The sequence below is a fragment of the Eschrichtius robustus genome, chromosome 18, assembly GCF_028021215.1.
Source record: "Eschrichtius robustus isolate mEscRob2 chromosome 18, mEscRob2.pri, whole genome shotgun sequence".
NCBI classification, from domain to species: domain Eukaryota; kingdom Metazoa; phylum Chordata; class Mammalia; order Artiodactyla; family Eschrichtiidae; genus Eschrichtius; species Eschrichtius robustus.
Window position 1 is genome coordinate 26875560 of NC_090841.1, and position 18220 is coordinate 26893779.

The 18220-nt window shown below is 45.8% G+C and overlaps 1 protein-coding gene across 1 annotated transcript in view; it reads left to right on the forward strand.

The window, feature by feature from the left end:
* The window catches only part of LOC137751845 (protocadherin-8-like), a 47246-nt gene extending 44383 nt beyond the window's left edge, over positions 1-2863 (forward strand). The window contains exons 7-8 of the mRNA XM_068526516.1: positions 603-665; positions 2767-2863. Of these exons, the coding sequence (XP_068382617.1) occupies positions 603-665; positions 2767-2863 (160 nt within the window). The remainder of the gene's footprint in view (positions 1-602; positions 666-2766) is intronic.
* The last annotated feature ends 15357 nt before the right edge of the window (positions 2864-18220 follow it).

An 18220-nucleotide genomic window follows, 5' to 3' on the forward strand; every position in this document is an offset into this window, starting at 1 on the left:
GGGGCAGAGGAGAAGGGTGGCTGACATACAAGAACTTATTCCAGCCTCCTTTGGGACAGGCGTTAGATCAGCAGTAACTAGAAAACCACTAAAGTCATCCATCTTCTGACTGCCATCTTCCTTTCCAGCTGAGCTCCCGGATATTCCCTCCATTCAGGGGCCTGGACTCTTTCCTCCCCAAAGATGCCCTGCTTTTGTTTTCTTTAACATCTTTATTGGAGTATAATTGCTTTACAATGGTGTGTTAGTTTCTGCTGTATAACAAAGTGAATCAGTTATACATATACATATGTTCCCATATCTCTTCCCTCCTGTGTCTCCCTCCCACCCTCCCTATCCCACCCCTCTAGGTGGTCACAAAGCACTTAGCTGATCTCCCTGTGCTATGCAGCTGCTTCCCACTAGCTATCTATTTTACATGTGGTAGTATTTATAAGTCCACGCCACTCTCTCACTTCGTCCCAGCTTACCCTTCCCCCTCCCTGTGCCCTCAAGTCCATTCTCTACGTCTGCGTCTTTATTCCTGTGATGCCCTGCTTTTGAAACACTCCACGCTATTTCATGTCTCCTGCTTTAGCTTGTGTGGTGCTATCTGTCAGCAGGCAGAAGCCTTCCTCCCCTCCCTACCTGAGCATCCTGCGGGGCGTGGCTCAGCTGTCGTCTACGTGAGTCCGCACCCAACCCCACAGGCACACTAAGTCATGGAAACATTTCCATGGTGCTTTGAGCTTACCTGGATTGTGTTGCCTTTCACATGTGCTCACGTTATTTATTCACCTTTCTGTCTGCTCTATTACCTTGTTAACTCCTCTAGAGAAGGACCCGTGTCTTATTTATTTTTGCATCCTCAGGGCCTCCAGATGGTAGACACCCACTGAAAGTTTTGGGAAAGAAGAAATGCACAGTCACTTCTGCACTGGGTATGAGTCCTGGCTGTTCTCCTATCATGCTGTGTATCTTTAATTAAGATATAATGTGTCACCCTTCCTGCTTCTCATCTGTTAGGAAGAAACGGGTGTGAGAACGGTACAGACCTACCTTAGGGGACCTTGTAAGAATTAGCAAATTCGAGACTTATGCAAATGTCCCTTTTAATGGCTGCCAGACCTTGAGATGAAGCTGAGCTTGTGATTGGGAGGCATCCGGCTGCTTCAGTCCACTTAGGAGCAGATAATCAAATGCACAATCTCTCTGACAGCTGCTGATCACAGACACCATTAAAAAAGAAATGGTCATAGTAGCAGGTGACAAAGAGAGAGGCAAGCCTTCTGCGTGGCAAGTTAGTACCGCGAGGAAAACTACAAAGCCACGGAGGCCTTGCCCGGAAGGCATGGCCAACTGCTACCCTTGGCTGTGGGCGGGAGCAGCTGGGAAAGAGAGGGCTTATGCAGACAATCATTTACATTTTATTAAAAATAATTGGAGAAGATTACAGACATTTCTTGCCAACATGCAACTGTCAGGCATGGGTGGAAAAGAAGCCTTCTCCCAAATTGTGAGAGATTCTAATGTCGTGGCAAAAAAATCTGGAGTCTGATGATTAAATGTGGAGAGCTGTCATCTCGGCATTGTATTAAAATAACTCGCCTCCAGCAAGTGCGCGGTATTTCTTCCTTTAAATCTGTCATTTTTCGGGAGGCCATTGCTCCGGTTGGCTGCACCAGTGGCTTTGTAGCCATGGCGGTTTAACAGCAACTGGGACATTCAGAGGCTTTCTGGGGGCAGGGAGGGGGCTGATGCTTGGGGCGGGGGCTCATTCACTGCTGCTTGGATGCAGCAAGCCATCTGTAGACCTCTTTCTCCGTGACTTAGTGGGGTCTCCGGCATCCAAAAGCTTAAGCAGAACACAGACAGACACATTATTTTCAGCAGTGGTCCTCAGACAGTGATGTCAGGCTGCAGGCAGAATGAATTGCATTTGTTTATGAAATCTGTTGCTTAATTGGACAATCAGTGTCTCATTTCAGCCTCCGGTCATGATACTTTTAATGATGTCCACACTGTGCTGCTTTTCCATGCAAACCGTGCAGGGGGCAGAACAATGGCAAAAGCTTCCATTGGCGGAAGGGAAGGGCGATGCTGGGTTAGGGACGCATCCGTCTCTGCTCCGTCTGTTAAATGCAGCAGATGGATCTCTGCAAGTGTCTCCTCCCTCTTGCTTTTGCTTATGAGGCCGTTTAGCCTCCTTACCTAGTCAAATGTTTTCTGGGGATCCCAGGGTAGGCCCTCCTGCTTCTCTGCTTCCCTGACTCCTGCATGTCATATAACCGACAAGCGCTCCAACTCTTGAAATGTTCATGATATTAACACTTCAGTTGGTAACACCTTTTGGCTTTTGGAAGCACATTCACATCTAAATCCTACATGTCCCTAACAGAAGAGAGCAGAGTGGGCTCAAGGGCAGTGGTGTTGTATATTTGCCAGTCTTCATGGTTGGCAAGGCCTGTCGACACACATTGTGGCTGAGTTCGGTTTTGGTCCTTATGACGGCTAGCCCCATAACACAGGTGAGAAGAGTAAGGTGGAGGAGACAGCATGGTCAGTTACTAAGAGCGTAGGGTTTGGGCTCACGTGCGTTCTGTGGCTTATTTCTGTGTGACCTTGGACCAGCTACTTAACCTGTCAGAGCTTTGATTTCTTCCATAAAATAGAAGCAATCATTACTTCCTCAGAGGTTCTTGCGAGGATCACATGCGATTGGGCATAAGTAAAGCATGTAGTACAGAGGCTGTTTAACAGCTATTATTATTAGCGATGGTATTACAGAAATCAAGATTATGAGGATTGGCTGAAGGCCTGCTTCCTGGAGAGCCTCGTTCTCACCACTTTCTTCCCTGCCCTGGCTGTCTTTCCAAACGCCTAAGGAATGTGCAGATTTCCCACCTTTCAGCAATTCCAGAGACAGCCGGCAAGGATATAAAAAGCAAGTGAAGAGCCTGCAGAAACGCAGGTGCAGTCTGGGGTCCCTCTGCTAAAAGTGCAGCTTTTCTTCAAAGCCCTTAAATGTCACCTGGCCTCGCTCGGCCCGGCTGGAAACGCCCTCACCATTGCCTCTTCTGCCCAGGGGTGACGTCGCCGGAGTCATCTGAGTCTGAAAGAGGGATTCACCTTGACCTTCCTTTTTCCCAGAAGAAGACAAGACGCAAATGAGGCCATCAAAAGCAGCACGGTTCCTCCCCCTCGGCATGTCTCAAAGCCCTCACTCTGACCCCCATCGATCAGCCATAAAACACAAAATCAACAGAGTTCTGCTTTTCTATTTCATGCAGAAAAAAATCAGCATTGACCAGCACGGTCAGCCAAGCTCACGGAAACAGCCAGTAAAAATGGGAACGTCTACAGACTTCTCTCTCAGATGCTCTTAAGCTTCTTCTTTGTCCTGGTCCCGGATGACAGCTGTGGGGCAGGGCAGATCCTGCTGCTAAGTACTAAGTAGGAGAAGTGTTCACTGTCATTCCCACGCAGAGGGTGCTTTGAGTGACTCAGTGACTGACAGCCTGAACAAGCGGTTATTTCTCCCGGCTCAGGTGCGGGGGCACAAGCAACCCCCTGCCTGACCTTATGCAGCTGAGCTTGGCACTCTGGGGCCAGCTCGCTGCCACCATTACCTGTTAAGGTGAAAATATGGTTGAGTTGATGGATGTTGAAGCTCTGATCATGTTACTCTCTCGCTGAAATAATTTTTGACTGTGCTCCAAGTTCTCCAGGGTCAGGTCAAATGCCCTCCCCTGGCATTCATGGCTTATCACAATCTGACCCCAATCCACCTTCCCAGTTGCATCTCTGATTACCAGGCTTCACGAGTCCTGTGATGCAGACAAGCTGAACCACTCTCTGAATCTGCCCCGTACTTTCCCATTTCTGTGTTGTTGCTTCTGTTGGTCCTTCTCCTGGGATGCTCATTTTCCTGACTGTACATGTCTCTCTTAGTCTGCTAGGGCTGCTGGAACAAAATACCATCGACTGGGTGCCTTAAACAATAGATATTTACTTCTTACGATTCTGGAGACTGAGAAATCCAAGATCAAGGTCCGGCAGATTTGGTTCCTGCCTTGCAGACAGCTGCCTTCTTGCTGTGTGTCCTCATAAGGTGGAGAGAGAGAGAGAGCTCTGGGCTCTTCCTGTTCTAAGGACACTAATCCCATCACGGCAGCCCCACCCTCATGACCTCATCAACATCTAATTACCCACCAAAGGCCCCACCTGCAAATACTATCATGGGGGGTTCGGGTTAAGGCTTCAACATATGGATTTGCGGGGGACACAGACATTCAGTCCATAACAATGTCTAAATCCCATCTATTCTTCAAGCCTCATTTAAAATACAACCTCTTCCATGAAGAGTTCTCTGTTTCCTCCAGCTATAAATAATTCTCCATCTTCTCAACTCCTGTAACTCTTTGTGCATAAGCCTATTAGGGCAGTTATGCTTTCTACTGTGTATTATGTTTTTGTATGTGTTTTGTTTCCTCTACTACATTCTGAGCTCCTTGAGGGCAGGGGCCATACCTTTTTCTTCTAGGAATCACTAACACTTAGCCCAGGGTCTCTGAAGTACACTTAGTAGTGAGAGCTTGTTATTAAGTAAATAGATGCTCCCATCTACAGGAGAGCCTCGACTGAGCAAATGCAAGTCTTGTGTTCATGACAAATGTATTGGTAAGGCCAGGGTCCTTTCTGAAGGCCACATGCCTGGGTGGCTGTTAAATATATAACCCCCGGTTTGAGGGATTGACTCAGTATGTTTTTCTTTAAGGGGATGAGTTGTATCCTCCCATATCAGTGAGGAATCTTGTGGCTGCAGGCACACATACACACCCACCCACACTTATACGGAGATGATTTGGCCAAACTCTCTTGAAAACAATCTGCTCTTATCTCCTTGGTGCAACTTTTGTTCTTAGTATAAAAAAGAATCCATAAACAATACTTAGAAGATGTTAATGATTCTAACTCTTTATATTGACTCCTGAACATACACTGAGACCTGACATTGGACCACAGGCCCAAAACATCCTAAAAAAGGCATCATCCTTCCAGGAACCCCTGATTGTTACATACCATCTTCCCAGGGGTTGGCCTTTCAGAACACGTGAAGGCTGGCTAATGATCGTCGCCTCCACCACCACCACCACCAACAAGTCTATCCATCTTATATTCAGATGGACTTCAATTATTAATTTTATTTACAGCATCCATTCTGTATTCTCCTGGGCACGCACACTGAGGCCCAGAAGGCTCTGGTGCCTTGGATGTGTTCTAATTTGTACTGCCAAGAAAGGATGACCTGAGTATTGTTATTCTCTAGAGTGAAATAATTAATCAAAATACACATTCCTGTGGCAAGCCACAAGTGGAACTTCATTTAAGGACTATGAACGCAATATTCTCTGGGAAGCTGTTACTCGGGCCACGCCGGGGCTGCTCCCATTTGCATAACCGCAGATAAAGGGAGATGTTCTCCTGCATATTTAAATTATATATATTTCCATTTCATTAATGAAACACCACCGAAGTTCAGGAGGGAACCTGTAGGTTATCCTGGCTACTGATTCCCTTGCACCAAAAAGCAACCGGGGCATAAAAGCAACAGAGATGACCTTTAGCTACAAGGGTGGCAAGTTATATTACTAGTCATCAGGGCTCAAAACCAAGCACCAGGCACCGGGCAGAATACAGAAAAGGATCCTGGCCATCGGCCTCCACCACCCGAAGCATGAAGGCGAGAACAAGGAGAGATGGTCCTCAGTGTTGGTGTTAGAATGCCTGCCTCCACCTCTTTGCCCCAGAGCAGCTCTTTTTATTTTCATTTCCATGCTAACAAGGTAGACTGTCCTAGCGTGTGTTCTGAAGAGGTTCTTTCATGTTCAGGGCCCGGGGAGCTTTAACATAGTTAGATGTACTCTAACAGCAGGTTGCTATCAAAACTTCTATAATAGGATTAAAATAAAAGAGAAATGCGCTCGCAGTGGAATGGCAGTGATGATTTAACACGTTTCAAGGGCTTGGTAGGGAGGTGCAGCGCAAACACAGCAGACGGGCCTGCTGTGTGGGTGTGTTGCCGTCTTAACAATCAGGGTTCTGTGTTGTGATCATGGATATTTGGAGTTCGGCGTCGGAGTGTGTCCAAGTGTTCCGGCAAGGCTCTGGGAAAAGAGCCTGATCGCTATCGGAGAAGCTCACATTGATTTATCCTTGCTTTCGTGCTTGCAGTCTGTCGGCCCCACCTAGACTGTGAACTCTGGGAAGGAGGGGAATCTGTCTGCCTTGTTCGTTTTTCGCTTCCCAGTGTCCACAGCTGTACCTGGCACATTCTAGGTGCTTGGTGAATATGACTTACATGAGAGCACGGGCTCCAAGCAAGGGCTCTGCAGCCAGATTGTTCAAGGGTGACCTTGGACAACTTGCTTAATAATATTCAGCTTCAGTTCCTGCATCCCTAAATGAGGAATGGTGATACAGTGATTTTCTAGCCTTCTTGTCAGGACATCTAAAGCAACTGAAGCAAGGCGCCTGTTTTCCACATCTGGCATTCTGGGCTTCAGACAGATGTTTGCTGTGGATCGACTAGCTTCAAGCTAGTAGAACCTCAGCTTTCAGATCTGCAGTGGCAGAAGTGCTTTTGGAGGTTTCTGCTTCTTCCTTGTGTCACTCTGAAGATACAGCATGTGTGGGCTCTAGAGAGATAGCGGGCAGTAGTGGTATCAGAGGAAAGGAGAGCCTTTTAGAATACACCCAGAGGGGAGCCTGGAATGAGCCAGTTGAACCAAATGCCTGCAACCCACAGTATCATTGTCATCTGGGACACCAGGAGGGAGATCTCAGTGCAGCAGTTACTTCTGGAGTCTGGAGAAGAGCACTTAGGAGGGTCCTGTGCTTGGTGTCATCAAAATCGCCCTTATCTTGACCACCTGCCCTCCTTATTCTGCCACCTCATAGGAAGGTCCCTGAACTCCAGCAAGTATCTCCACTCATTCCGGTACCTACAAGCTCTCCATCTTTCCTGGCTATTTTTCTTCAGTCTCTGTGCTGGTAACTCTCCATCATGCCTTGGCATGCCCCCCTCTCCTGCCAGGTCCCATTTCTTCCCTTCCCAGTCCCGCTCTGCCCCCCAGGAGGCTGACCCCACCCTTGCCCTTTGGTTACCAGTTGGGTTCTGCCAATGGGAAGTGTTGGCAAGAGATTAGAGGGTGCGAGAAAAGGTAGATGAGGATTTTTCTCCCCCACTGAGTCTCCGCTTGGGCACCACGGTCTGGTGATGGCTCTGTTCTTCCACCACTACAGCTCCAGCCTGATGGTTCCTGCTTCAGGGCTCCATTTCTGGCAACACTATTTCTTCCTGTTGCCCCTTCAGATCCGGGGATGTCAGTGGCTTCCTGCTGCTTCAGCTCTTGGTGCCATGCCACTCCTCATGGTCCCATTTATTGTGCCTGGACCTCTACAAACAGCATTATCATTAAGTCTCTTATTTGAACTACCTGATGGAATTCTGTGGTTGCTAGGTCACTGATGAATGAACGCTACATGGTACCTATCTCAAAGAAACCTCAAGTGACAGCCCTTTCTCTCTCCTTATCTTCACAGCAAGCTTCCTGAAACTATCCTGTATGTACTTACTATGCCCTTGAGTGCACTGTATCCTTGCTCTCCACCCTGTCAGAAATCTCACCCACTTCCAGTGCACTCAGCTACCCCCACAGATTGATGATCATCAAGTTCATTCATTTCTTCAACAAATATTTACTGAGCACCTACTACATGTCAAGTACTGCTCTAGGCGTGGAATGTACCGGTGAACAAAACACTCAAAGATTCATGCCCTTATTAGATGATGTTTTTCTAGGATCAAATCTGTACTATCAGCCCTTCGCCTGACCTCCAGAGTTCTAATTCTAGTTTCCCAACGAATGTCCGACACGCCCTACAAGCTCATCACATCTGAACCCAAATTCATTATGACTCTTAAGGTATGACATCACCGCCCCTGCCACCCGTTCTACCCAAGTTAGTCACCTTGTCCTTTTCCCTCATTTCCAATAGATTCTTTAAATTCGGCTTCAGATTTCTCTCCCAAATCTCTGTCTTGCTTTTCATTTCTAATTCTTTGTCCACAGTTAAGGATCTTACCATCTCTCACTTGGACCACTGCAATAACCTCTTACCTGGTCTGTCTGTCTCTTTTTTCCTCTTTCATCTTTCTTATCACCACTGCCAAAGTTCATCTCTACAGTGCTTCCTTGCTTAAAGAGTTCTGCCAGCTTCCCATTGCCTACTTCTTGGCAAGACAGTTTCCAACCAATACGGACCACCCCACTGCTGCAGGCCTAGCACCCATAACACGGACTCCGCTCAGTTCCCTGGACTTGCATGGTCGCCCGGGCCTCCCCACCTTTGCCCGGAGCCTTTTCTTGCATTGCCATCACCTCCCTTCCCGTCTCTTGTTCCTCAAGCCCCTATAGATGTCACCTTTTCTGTAAGGGTTTCCCTGACCCTTCCCAGAACAATGAATTCCTTTGTCCTTTTTACTCCCATAGACTTGGCTTTTTCTATTTACCCTGTTGCTCCACAGCTAGTTATATAAGTGCTGTGTCTCCTTCTAGCCTGAGAGCCCTTTGAACCTTCCTGGCTCTTTTGAATCTTTGGTGTTTAGCACAGAGTTTGGCATAGAAGAATGATCAGGGTGTATTTATGTTATACATTAGCAATGTATTTTTCTAGAGCTTCATGGTGTCTCCAGCAAAAGCACTTTCTGAGGCCCTAAATCCTCTTCTTGCCATTAGCTCAGCCCACTGTGGGCAGCTGCTCTTGTGGTTTCTCGTCCACAGAACACATTCTTGCCTCCAGCTTGTGTCTCTAATCTCTATTATAACAGCTAATTGATCTGATAGCTAAGAGCTGGAATAGCGTCTAAGATTTAGTGAACTGAAATAATGTTCGGCCCTCTGTTTTATTTATCTATTTGGAGGCGTTGATAAGCTAAGCAGCTTTGTGAAGACATTGGCCCCAGAGATCAGAAAGCTCAAGCCATCTCAGGGAAGATGCCAGCAGGCAGAAGCTAAAACTCAAAACCTCATTTATGTGCAGTCAGAATGTCACCCAAGCCCTGGGGCCCCCTTCCTCATCCCCTACCCCCAGTCTGCTGGCACTTTTATCCCCCTTCAAATCTGATCTGGGGATGGCCATGGGGAGAGAGGAAGGAGAGAGAGGAATGAATAACCTGTAGTAGTTCCTCTGTGATCAATATCAGCCTGGAGATGGTCTTGCTAATAATATCCTAGACAGAAGCATTACTGAAATCCTTTGCTCTGGTTCCCAAACGGCTTGGGAGTTGGGCCAGACCAGGCCTCTGCTGCTTGGAGTGCCAAATTTTAAAGTGCTGTGAGCTCGGAGGCTGGCTTCAGATGTGGTATTTCTTTCTCTGGGGTGATCAGATCAACTTATTTTTCATGTTCACCCTCAATCCTTTTCCACCTCCCCTCATCCCCCCGAATAAACAACAAACAAAATAAATAAGGATTAATGAGACCCTTGGCACCAAGGGGAAAGCCTTCTCTGGGGCCACCTTTATGGGGTTGACCAATGACCTGAGGTTATCTGTACATCTGTAAAGGGCCAGCCCATCAGTGCTCACCTCCAGCATCAAATGGTCACAGTGAAGAGAAGAGATTCGGGGTCCTTGTTTAGGACTGGAGCACATGGGAAGAGGAGGGGGACTAGATGCCTTGAAGCGAGGAAAAGAAGCAATGAAGAAGGATGGGGAGAGGGAGGCTCCCATTCCCTTCAGTCAGTAAAAAAACTTTAAACCGGTTTTGATTTTCTGAAACTAAATTTGGTACCACATGGCAAATCTACAGTCGGCACTTCACTGCATTTCAGCACAAAGTAGATTTACAGCCACTGAGATAGTGTGTCAAATTCCTGACAACCCCCCAAATGGAGCTCACAGCTGCAGCTGCAGAGGTGGTTTCTGACACTGGGGGGAAAAAATCCCCCCAAACCTTTTCATCTCACCAAAGGAGGACTCTGGGGAGATTTCAAAACGTATGAGAGGAGAGAGCAATGAAATTACATCCTTGAAACATCACAAGCAGGCTCCCATCTGATCCTACGTGCTGCTCTCACTGCGGCCGGATTCCCGGGCATGAGGTGGGGTAATGAACACGTTGTCATTCATGGTCTCCAGCGCTCTGCAAAAGGGATTCTCCTCTGGCATGGAGGAAATTCCAGGAAGAGGTCAAGTGCAGGGCCTAGAAATTGTTAAATATGCAGAAGTATCTGCATATTTAACAATATTAGGGCTATTAGACAACCAGTATGTTTTAAATCTATTCCTCACACAAAGGAGATAAAAAGGCTGAGAAATAGCTCAATTTCTCCATCTTCTTTCAGGTTACTGTGGAGGATGAATGAAGTTACTATGGTTCTAATATGTGTATTGTTCCATTTGAAGTAAAATTGCATTTTTCATATAAGGCTGCATTAATTTGAGCATACACACCCTCCTTTTATCTTCCTTTTGCAAATTTATTTAATAAATGCTGACTTTTAGTTTCAAATATCAATATGCTGAATAAGGTTCATTTTCTTTTGGTAATTGTAATTTGAGGAAATTGCACTAAATGAATATTTGCTTCCCCCTAAAAAACCCATGTTCTTTTATGTTTCTGCTGAATGACTAGTCTGGGAAATGCCCACTAGATGGCAGTGTCACTACATAGCTGAAGAATATCTAAGCAGGGGATCCAGAAAATAAGGCTAGTTTACGTCTTAGCTGTCCTGGAAAATCCAGAAGGTGGCAGATTTTAGCTATTTATGAAAAGACAAGCACAGAGAACAATGTTGCCTTTTAGAAAAATTATTTTTGTTTATTGTTCCAGGAGGAGATTATGAGCTGAATAAAATTATCTGTGATATTTAAAACATTTGAAAATGTTTCACATTTTTAGAGTATGTAATACAAGCTGAAGGGCTAGCAAAGCAAACAGTGACACAAAATCAAGGTGAAATTGACCAGTAAATTGAGAACTCCATTACAGGAACAATTTCCCCGAGTACGAGTCGCAGTGTTTGAGTGATAACCTAAACCTGTCTAAACTTTGTGAAGCATTCAAGGCGAAGATGGAAGGAGATAGCGAGGGAGCTGGCAGAGGAGTGCCAGTGTGGGCACGGATGTTTGTATTTTTCACCAACTTTTCCGGGCTCCCGGAGGACATCCGGCAGACCTGTGCTTTAGAGTTCAGTTCTTTTCAAGGTTACTGATTACCTGAAGGGATCCTGGTTTTAAAAATGAAAAATGACAGCTTGAATACAATAGTCCAATTTAGAAGGATCGTGTACCCGAGGCAGCTTTGCTGGCTACTGCGGGCATTCGCGGTGAATGCAGAGCCACATCCATTTTGTGGAAGACAACACTGCCACAGTTTTGATGCCTCACCTGAAACCTTGGGTTAGAGTGTGCTAGCTCATTCGAAGGGAATACCTGTGTCTTAGTTGATTTTGGCCCCAAGCAGTATGGATGGGCTTGTCTTTTCACCTCCTGCAGCAAATACACATTCATGAGATGGTACTGGGGGGTGGCAGGACAGCAGGACAGCGGGATGGCGGCTGAGAAGTCATCCTTCTGAGTGACAGCTCTGCGTGGCTCTTGGCACTCCAACATGTCAGGGAACTGCTGTTCCAACCGGCGTCATTTATCTCATTTAATTATTCCAGAGAGATTAGCCTCCGTACTCGAGTTAGATTCATTTCTGTCTTTGTGCTCTAAAAGGGCCTGGCAGCCTCTCTCAAATGGAGGAGAAAAAAAAAAAAAAAAGGAAGGAAGAGAGAAAGAAAAAAAATGGTGAGGAAATGCAGCAAGTGAGTGATATATAGGGTGAACACAGAATTCAATATCTAGAATGAGGACACACACGTCTTGGACCCCAGATATATAGCTCCGAACTGATGGAGAAATGGGCAGGAAGAGAGATAATCTTTATCTCTGTTCCCAAACCTTTAGAAATACCAAAGGCTAAATCACCCTGGGAAGAAAGCAGGAAATGAAGACTGCTCCAAGCCACCCATGAGGTTTCAGAGGGCAAGCCACTGGCTGAGCGCACTTTTTCTTCTTTTTTTCTTTTTTTTCTGACTCACAGCTTGAGATCAGGGCCAGTTGGTAAATGGAAACCTCAGTGAAGTGTTTGGGTCTAGGCTAAGATTCTGGATTCCAGTTTTATTCAGGAATAATTGCTGGACTTGAACTTGGATTTACCATCTGAAATCTTGGCAAGAGGGAAAGCAGGGGGAGGTTTCGGTGTTTGTCACAGCCTAATTTCTTCCTGGGAAAACCATGTTAGAGCACTCATTTCTTTTTCTAACATTTCAAGTGCCCAGTCATGTATGCATGAGTTTTTGTACCTACCAAACACAATCTTTTGGGTTACTTATTTCTTTTATGAAGTTAGTCATCACTACAGCAGGTTTTTAATAGTTTGGAGTTATAATAATAGAGTGATGAGAATGAACTTTGGTGCTCAAGAGAAAGTGAGCCCATTCTACAATACATGGTATTCTGGGTTGAGTTATGCATATTCCTCCTTTACGGTATTTGGAACTGCTTCTCCACAAAGAGGCTCTGTGATCGAAGAAGAGAGCAAGGACTCAGAAAGTGCTTTGGTGGCCTCTAACTTGTGAAAAGTCCATTATCTGTTTTGGTCCATCATAGCCAAACCAATCCATTGGAATTGATGTTCTGTGAGTTTCCTTGAATTGTTTGGAAACTATTTCAGTCCTCCAGGCAGCTGGCTTAGTTAGCCTATGGCATTCACTATTGGTGTGGTTCAAGTAATTTTATGAGAGCATTTTGGCAAGAACTATTTACTCTACCCAATGTAAGGAAGTATTAGTTTATAATTACCCATGAGGAAGGATCAAGGGGGCATAGATGTCATTAGTGCAGTTCACCATAACATATCCGGTCCTTTTCCCTTTCAGCCCATGGTAGGGTGCCCTTTTCTGCCCTCTTCAAGTTGGATGTGGTCATATGATTTGTGTTGGCCAAAGAAACATGAATGTCACTTTTAGGCTGAAGCTTTAAGAACCTGATCTGAATGGCTATGTTCTGTTCCCCTTACCTAAGTCACTCTGAAGAATTTTTGGAGATGGAACTTTCATCATCTTGAGTTCCTAAAGTGATCACAATGAGAAAGCCCCCTCCCCAATCATGTGTCTGTAATTCCAAGTTGGGCATTCAGTAGAAGTAAGAAGTAAATGTTTGTGTACCAAGCTACTGAGCTTTGGAGATTATTTGTTACCACTGCAAAACCTGGACTCTTCTGATTCATGCCTGGGAATTGCATTCCGATTTGTTTTCCATAGGCTGAGAAAGCAATGATATACTTCCACTTTACAAGGTTCTACATCATGTGGCCTTTATTATTTTTTTAGAGTTTTTTTCTCTGCCTTTGAGTAGTGAAATTCTTTTGGTGCTTCTGACAATGAGCACTTTATTGGTCCTTCAAATACATGTTCTATCTCCCTGGCACCCTCTGATACTCCAGCTTCTCCTGCTATCTCCTACCATCATTTAGGTGCTGGCTGAGACATTGCTTTTACAGGAACATCTTTCTGGATTTTTTGTCTGTCCCTTCTTTATGCTCCCAAGCACCTTGTGTTATCTTATCAGTATTTAAACACTGTATTGTAATTGCCTTTTCTGGTATGTCTCTCTATGTGACAATTTCTTGTATCTTTACCATTTGGTTCCAGTGTACCACTAATAATAAATGCCATATTTTAAAAATAACATGAGTGATAGAACCGAGTACTTAATGAATCTGGGATCTGGATTCCTTTCATTTCTGTTCTGCCTTTCCCCCACTTTGTGCTTCTGTTTTCTAAGCTGGCCAAAATGAGAGAGTACTGATGGGAGAAGGTCAGCAACCGAGATACACACCAATGATCCACAGCCAGATGGGGTCATACCTTTGACTTTTCGCCTGCAGCTCTGCAGTGGGGCCACTGCAAGCTCCTCAGAAGCTCTGCAAGGCCCACCATCCCTCTGGATTCCTGCTCCCCCACTGCCCCCAGACCTCTGATCCTCCATCCACCAGAGCCTCCCCTCTGTTGACTGTGTTGTTTTTATTGTTGCTGTCTTGGAGTAGACCACAGGAAGATGGGAGTGGTTAGTACAAGTAACCTGGGGTAGAAATAGTTCAACTCTGTCCCTGAAACGGTACTGAGAGTTCAGACCTTAGGCAAAACCTTAGGGATGGGAGATATTTGGAGATAGTACTCTTCATCCTCTGGACCTGACCCGTCTGCCACCAAGGCAGCTGTCCAGGGTACTAGGCTTATAAAATCTCATTGGTCTAGTTCCTTATTGCTAATCTCCTCACCTATGAGTTGGCAGTCAAGATTAACTGCTTACCCTGCCTTGACTAATTTGTAATAACAATATTGATGTCATTGTCATCAAAAACAAGACAGTTAACATTTCGGAGTTGCTTCTGATGTTCCGTGAACTTAGCTAAGGGCTTTATAAGTGCAATTCCATTTAATGTTTGCAACAGGGTTAACATGGAGTTGGGACTATTGCTATTGACATATAAGGAATCAAGGCTCAGCTTGGTGAAGCAACTTGCCAATGTCACACAGCTAGTAAGTGACAGAGATGGGACTTCAATCAAGGTTTCCTGATTCCTCACCCCAGGTTTTCCCCCCTTGTGTTCTTTGTCCTGGAGACTAAAACACCTTCGAGTAATTCTATAATTTCAGCATCAAATTAATTTAAGGGAAGTGATATTTTGGTTGGGGTTTCTCATCTGGCCTCCTTCACATCACATGCAGGGAAGGGTCACCTGTTTGGCTTATCCTGAAATCCAGTCCCAGGCATTGCCTAAATCTGGAAGACTGTCCCTGGCTTCAGATGGTTCCTTTTGGCACCCTTTTGGGAGAAGAAGTTTTCCTGGAGATTTGATTTTGGCTGGCACAGAGGCAGCAAAAGGACTTTTAGAAAAAAGCATATGGTCCTTTGGCATTATTATTCTGAGGTGCTGAGATCTAATGGAACAAGGAAAGCACTGAGAGCCAAGGTCATTATGAATATAATTCAGATTTTAAATTGCTATTTGTGGAAACTATTCCTTCAGCCAGTTGAACCAGGTTAAATCGCTACAGCAATTATATTTACAGGCAATTGCTTGGCCCTGTACTTCCCTCTGCCTGTGCGGACACAGTAAGCTTTTGAGTTAGTAGGTGGTAAGGCAGTACATAAAAACGGAATACTGTTATGGCCTCATTAAGAGAGACCCTGATTCTTTTACGTCTGCTGTAACAAGAGCCTTTGGAAAAACAAGAGAAATTTCCGAACATATGATTAATTTAGACTGAGCAATTAACAAAGTGATACAGTTAACAGTACACTTAGTATCGCTCATTAGGAGGCAGCCTGTGACTTGGGAAGGAGGCTGTTAGGATCAAGTGCCACCACGCATCTGCAAGTCAGCCCCAGTGAGTCGTGTTAAGCAATCAGGTTCCTGTCTTTGAGGCTTACAGAGGCTGAAAAATCTACTTTTTGGTGGTGCTGGTTTTTATCCTAGCAGAGGATGAAATTGCTAGAGAAATAATGTAATTTCTACAGTTCATGTTTTCTTTAGCTTCAAAAGCTGAGCTGCTGATGGGGCGGCTCCTCTCTGTGCATATCAATGGGGGCTGGGTGGATGCCCTCCGGTACCTGAGGTACAGGGTCCTGTGGCTTGAGGAGACCATTGCTGGACCTCCACACCTGAGTGGTCTTGGCTGGGCCTCTTGCTGGGTTTCTGTGGAGGCAATCACTGAAATTAAACCATGAAGAAATTGGTCGTTCCTTAGATATTTCCAAATACACCTCCGAATACCTGAACTAGAGCCCCATCCAATGTTTAATCAGAGTGACCAGGTGAAACTGACCTGGTTACTATAGGGTCACTGTGAATGGCTCTAATTAATAATGGGCTATTTGACTGATGGCAGGCTGCCCGAAGAGAGGGCACACCATCATTTCCCTTCACTCTTGTAGTGGCACTGAGAGTAAGGGCAACTCAAGTGGTGGTAGGGACATCGAAGCCTGTTCAGGTGGGAACAGTTGAAAATAAGGTAAGTCCTGAAGCCAAGTGTTTGGGGCAGCTTAGGCAGCCACTGAAGCCATGAGGGGTGGGAGTGAGTTGGCCCTGGGAGAGGACCTTTCATTAGATCTGGGAATGAGGGATTAGCCAGGAGCCGTCTAATGAGAGCTGCTGGACTATCCAAGATCAGCGTCTGATGCCTACAACAATCAGTGAGTCTGAGTTAGTCCATTCATAGAGGCTGGGTCCCGAGATGTGGTGGTTGGAATTGTGAGAGCCAAGTGGGAGGTAGCAGGGGCCAGAAGGCCTTAACACATGTGACCAGGCTCCACTGCCCCCCCCCACCCTCCGAGTACAAGGAAACAACCCCAGCTTCTGGGGAAGAGGGCTTGTGGAGCATGGGGGCCCCTGGGGCCCCAATCATGCCAGGGTTCAGAGCAGGTCTGCACACCTAGGCTCAGAAGTTGATGTGAACTATCTCTGACACAGGGAATGAATGCTGAAGGTCTGTCTTACGGACGGGACCAGAATGGGAGGGGCCGAGAGGACTGTGGAATGGAGTGACCTGGACACCCAGGGCTCCCTGTGGGTGCTCCACATCCCGCGACTGCTGGATTTGAAACAAATGTGTTGGGAGGGCAACGTAGGAACCCAGCAATTGTACAGACTTCTCACATTTGAGGTCTGGAACCCATGCTTTGATCTGAAGCCACGGAGAGCAGACAGAATGCAGGCTGCTACTCTGCAGAGGGGTTTGAAGTAGAAGGTGGGCCTTTTCAGAAACGCAAGCTGCAGTGAATTGGGGAAGACAAAGATGTGCAGAGAGAGGACTGATGCCCAGTTACTAAGAACAGTTCCTCCGTGTCCCATAAAGCCCACCCTTTCCATTGGCCAGGGCCTTGCCCTCCATCGAGGTACCCAGCAAACAGCTGCTGAATGAAGATGCCGAAAGCAACATCTGAACCCTTTATATGGCCAGCGTCTTTAGATAATCACAACCTAGAAAGCATTCAGATGCTTAAAATACAGTTGACGCTTGAACGACATGGGGATTAGAGGTGCCAACTCTCCAGGTAGTCAAAAATCCACATATAACTTTACAGTCGGCCTTCCATATCCATGGTTCTGCAACCGGGGATTCAACCAATTGCTGATTATGTAGTGCTGTATGTACGCATTTAGTGAAAAAATCCTGTGTGTAACTGGACCGCGCAGTTCAAACCCATGTTGTTCAAGGGTCAACTGCGTAAAGAATCCGTACAGAGGCTACTGGCCATACGTTCTAAATCCTGGTGTAAACTGTAACTCTGAATAAATCCTATTTTTCAGGTTTCTCTAGAGTATAGTGTCCAGAGCTTGACAGAAATGGTTTGAATTTTAGCTTTGCTATTCACGAGCCAAGTAACATTGGGCAAATGATTTCTTTGAGAAACCTCAGATTCCTCATCAATAAAATGGGAATCAGAACATTGCCTTTGGGGATTTGTGGAGATAAAGCATGTGGAATGCCTGGCCCAGAGTCGCTGCTTAGTATCTGGAAGTGGCCTGTACATGCATCCATATGTACTTAGGAAGCCATGTCAGGGAGCACAGGACCACACTTGCCATGAACTGAGGATGTCAGAAACAATGATAAAATGATTTTATTCTTTTTGGCCTTTTGCTGTTGATCGAAAACCACATGGAAACTCTCCACTGTAGATCTGGCATTTCGTTCTGGACACATTACAGACTGTATGCACTAGTGATTCCTGCCCTTCATCCTGGCCCCGCACTCCAGTTGGGATTGTGGGTATAAGGAGACCTGTGAGTGACAGCTGAGTGTTTACATCTGAACGGTACTGTGTTAGAATGAAATGATACACGTTGCACATGCCGGAAACTCCCAGAGGTACTATATCCCCATTTAGATTCTTTTTAAGGGAAAAATTCAGTAAATTGCATTTTGCTCAAGTTTATGCCAACACAAAAGCCAGGAAGAGTCAGTTCAAAAGAGAAGGTGGAACATCTCCTTGGTCCAGTAGTAAAAAGACTGCCCAATACCCTCCTTTATCTAGCTCAGAAAACCTTGCAGAGGTTAATTTTCTAACAATGGTGGTTCTGCTAACAACAGAGCGATTATCGCAAGCTAGACCACT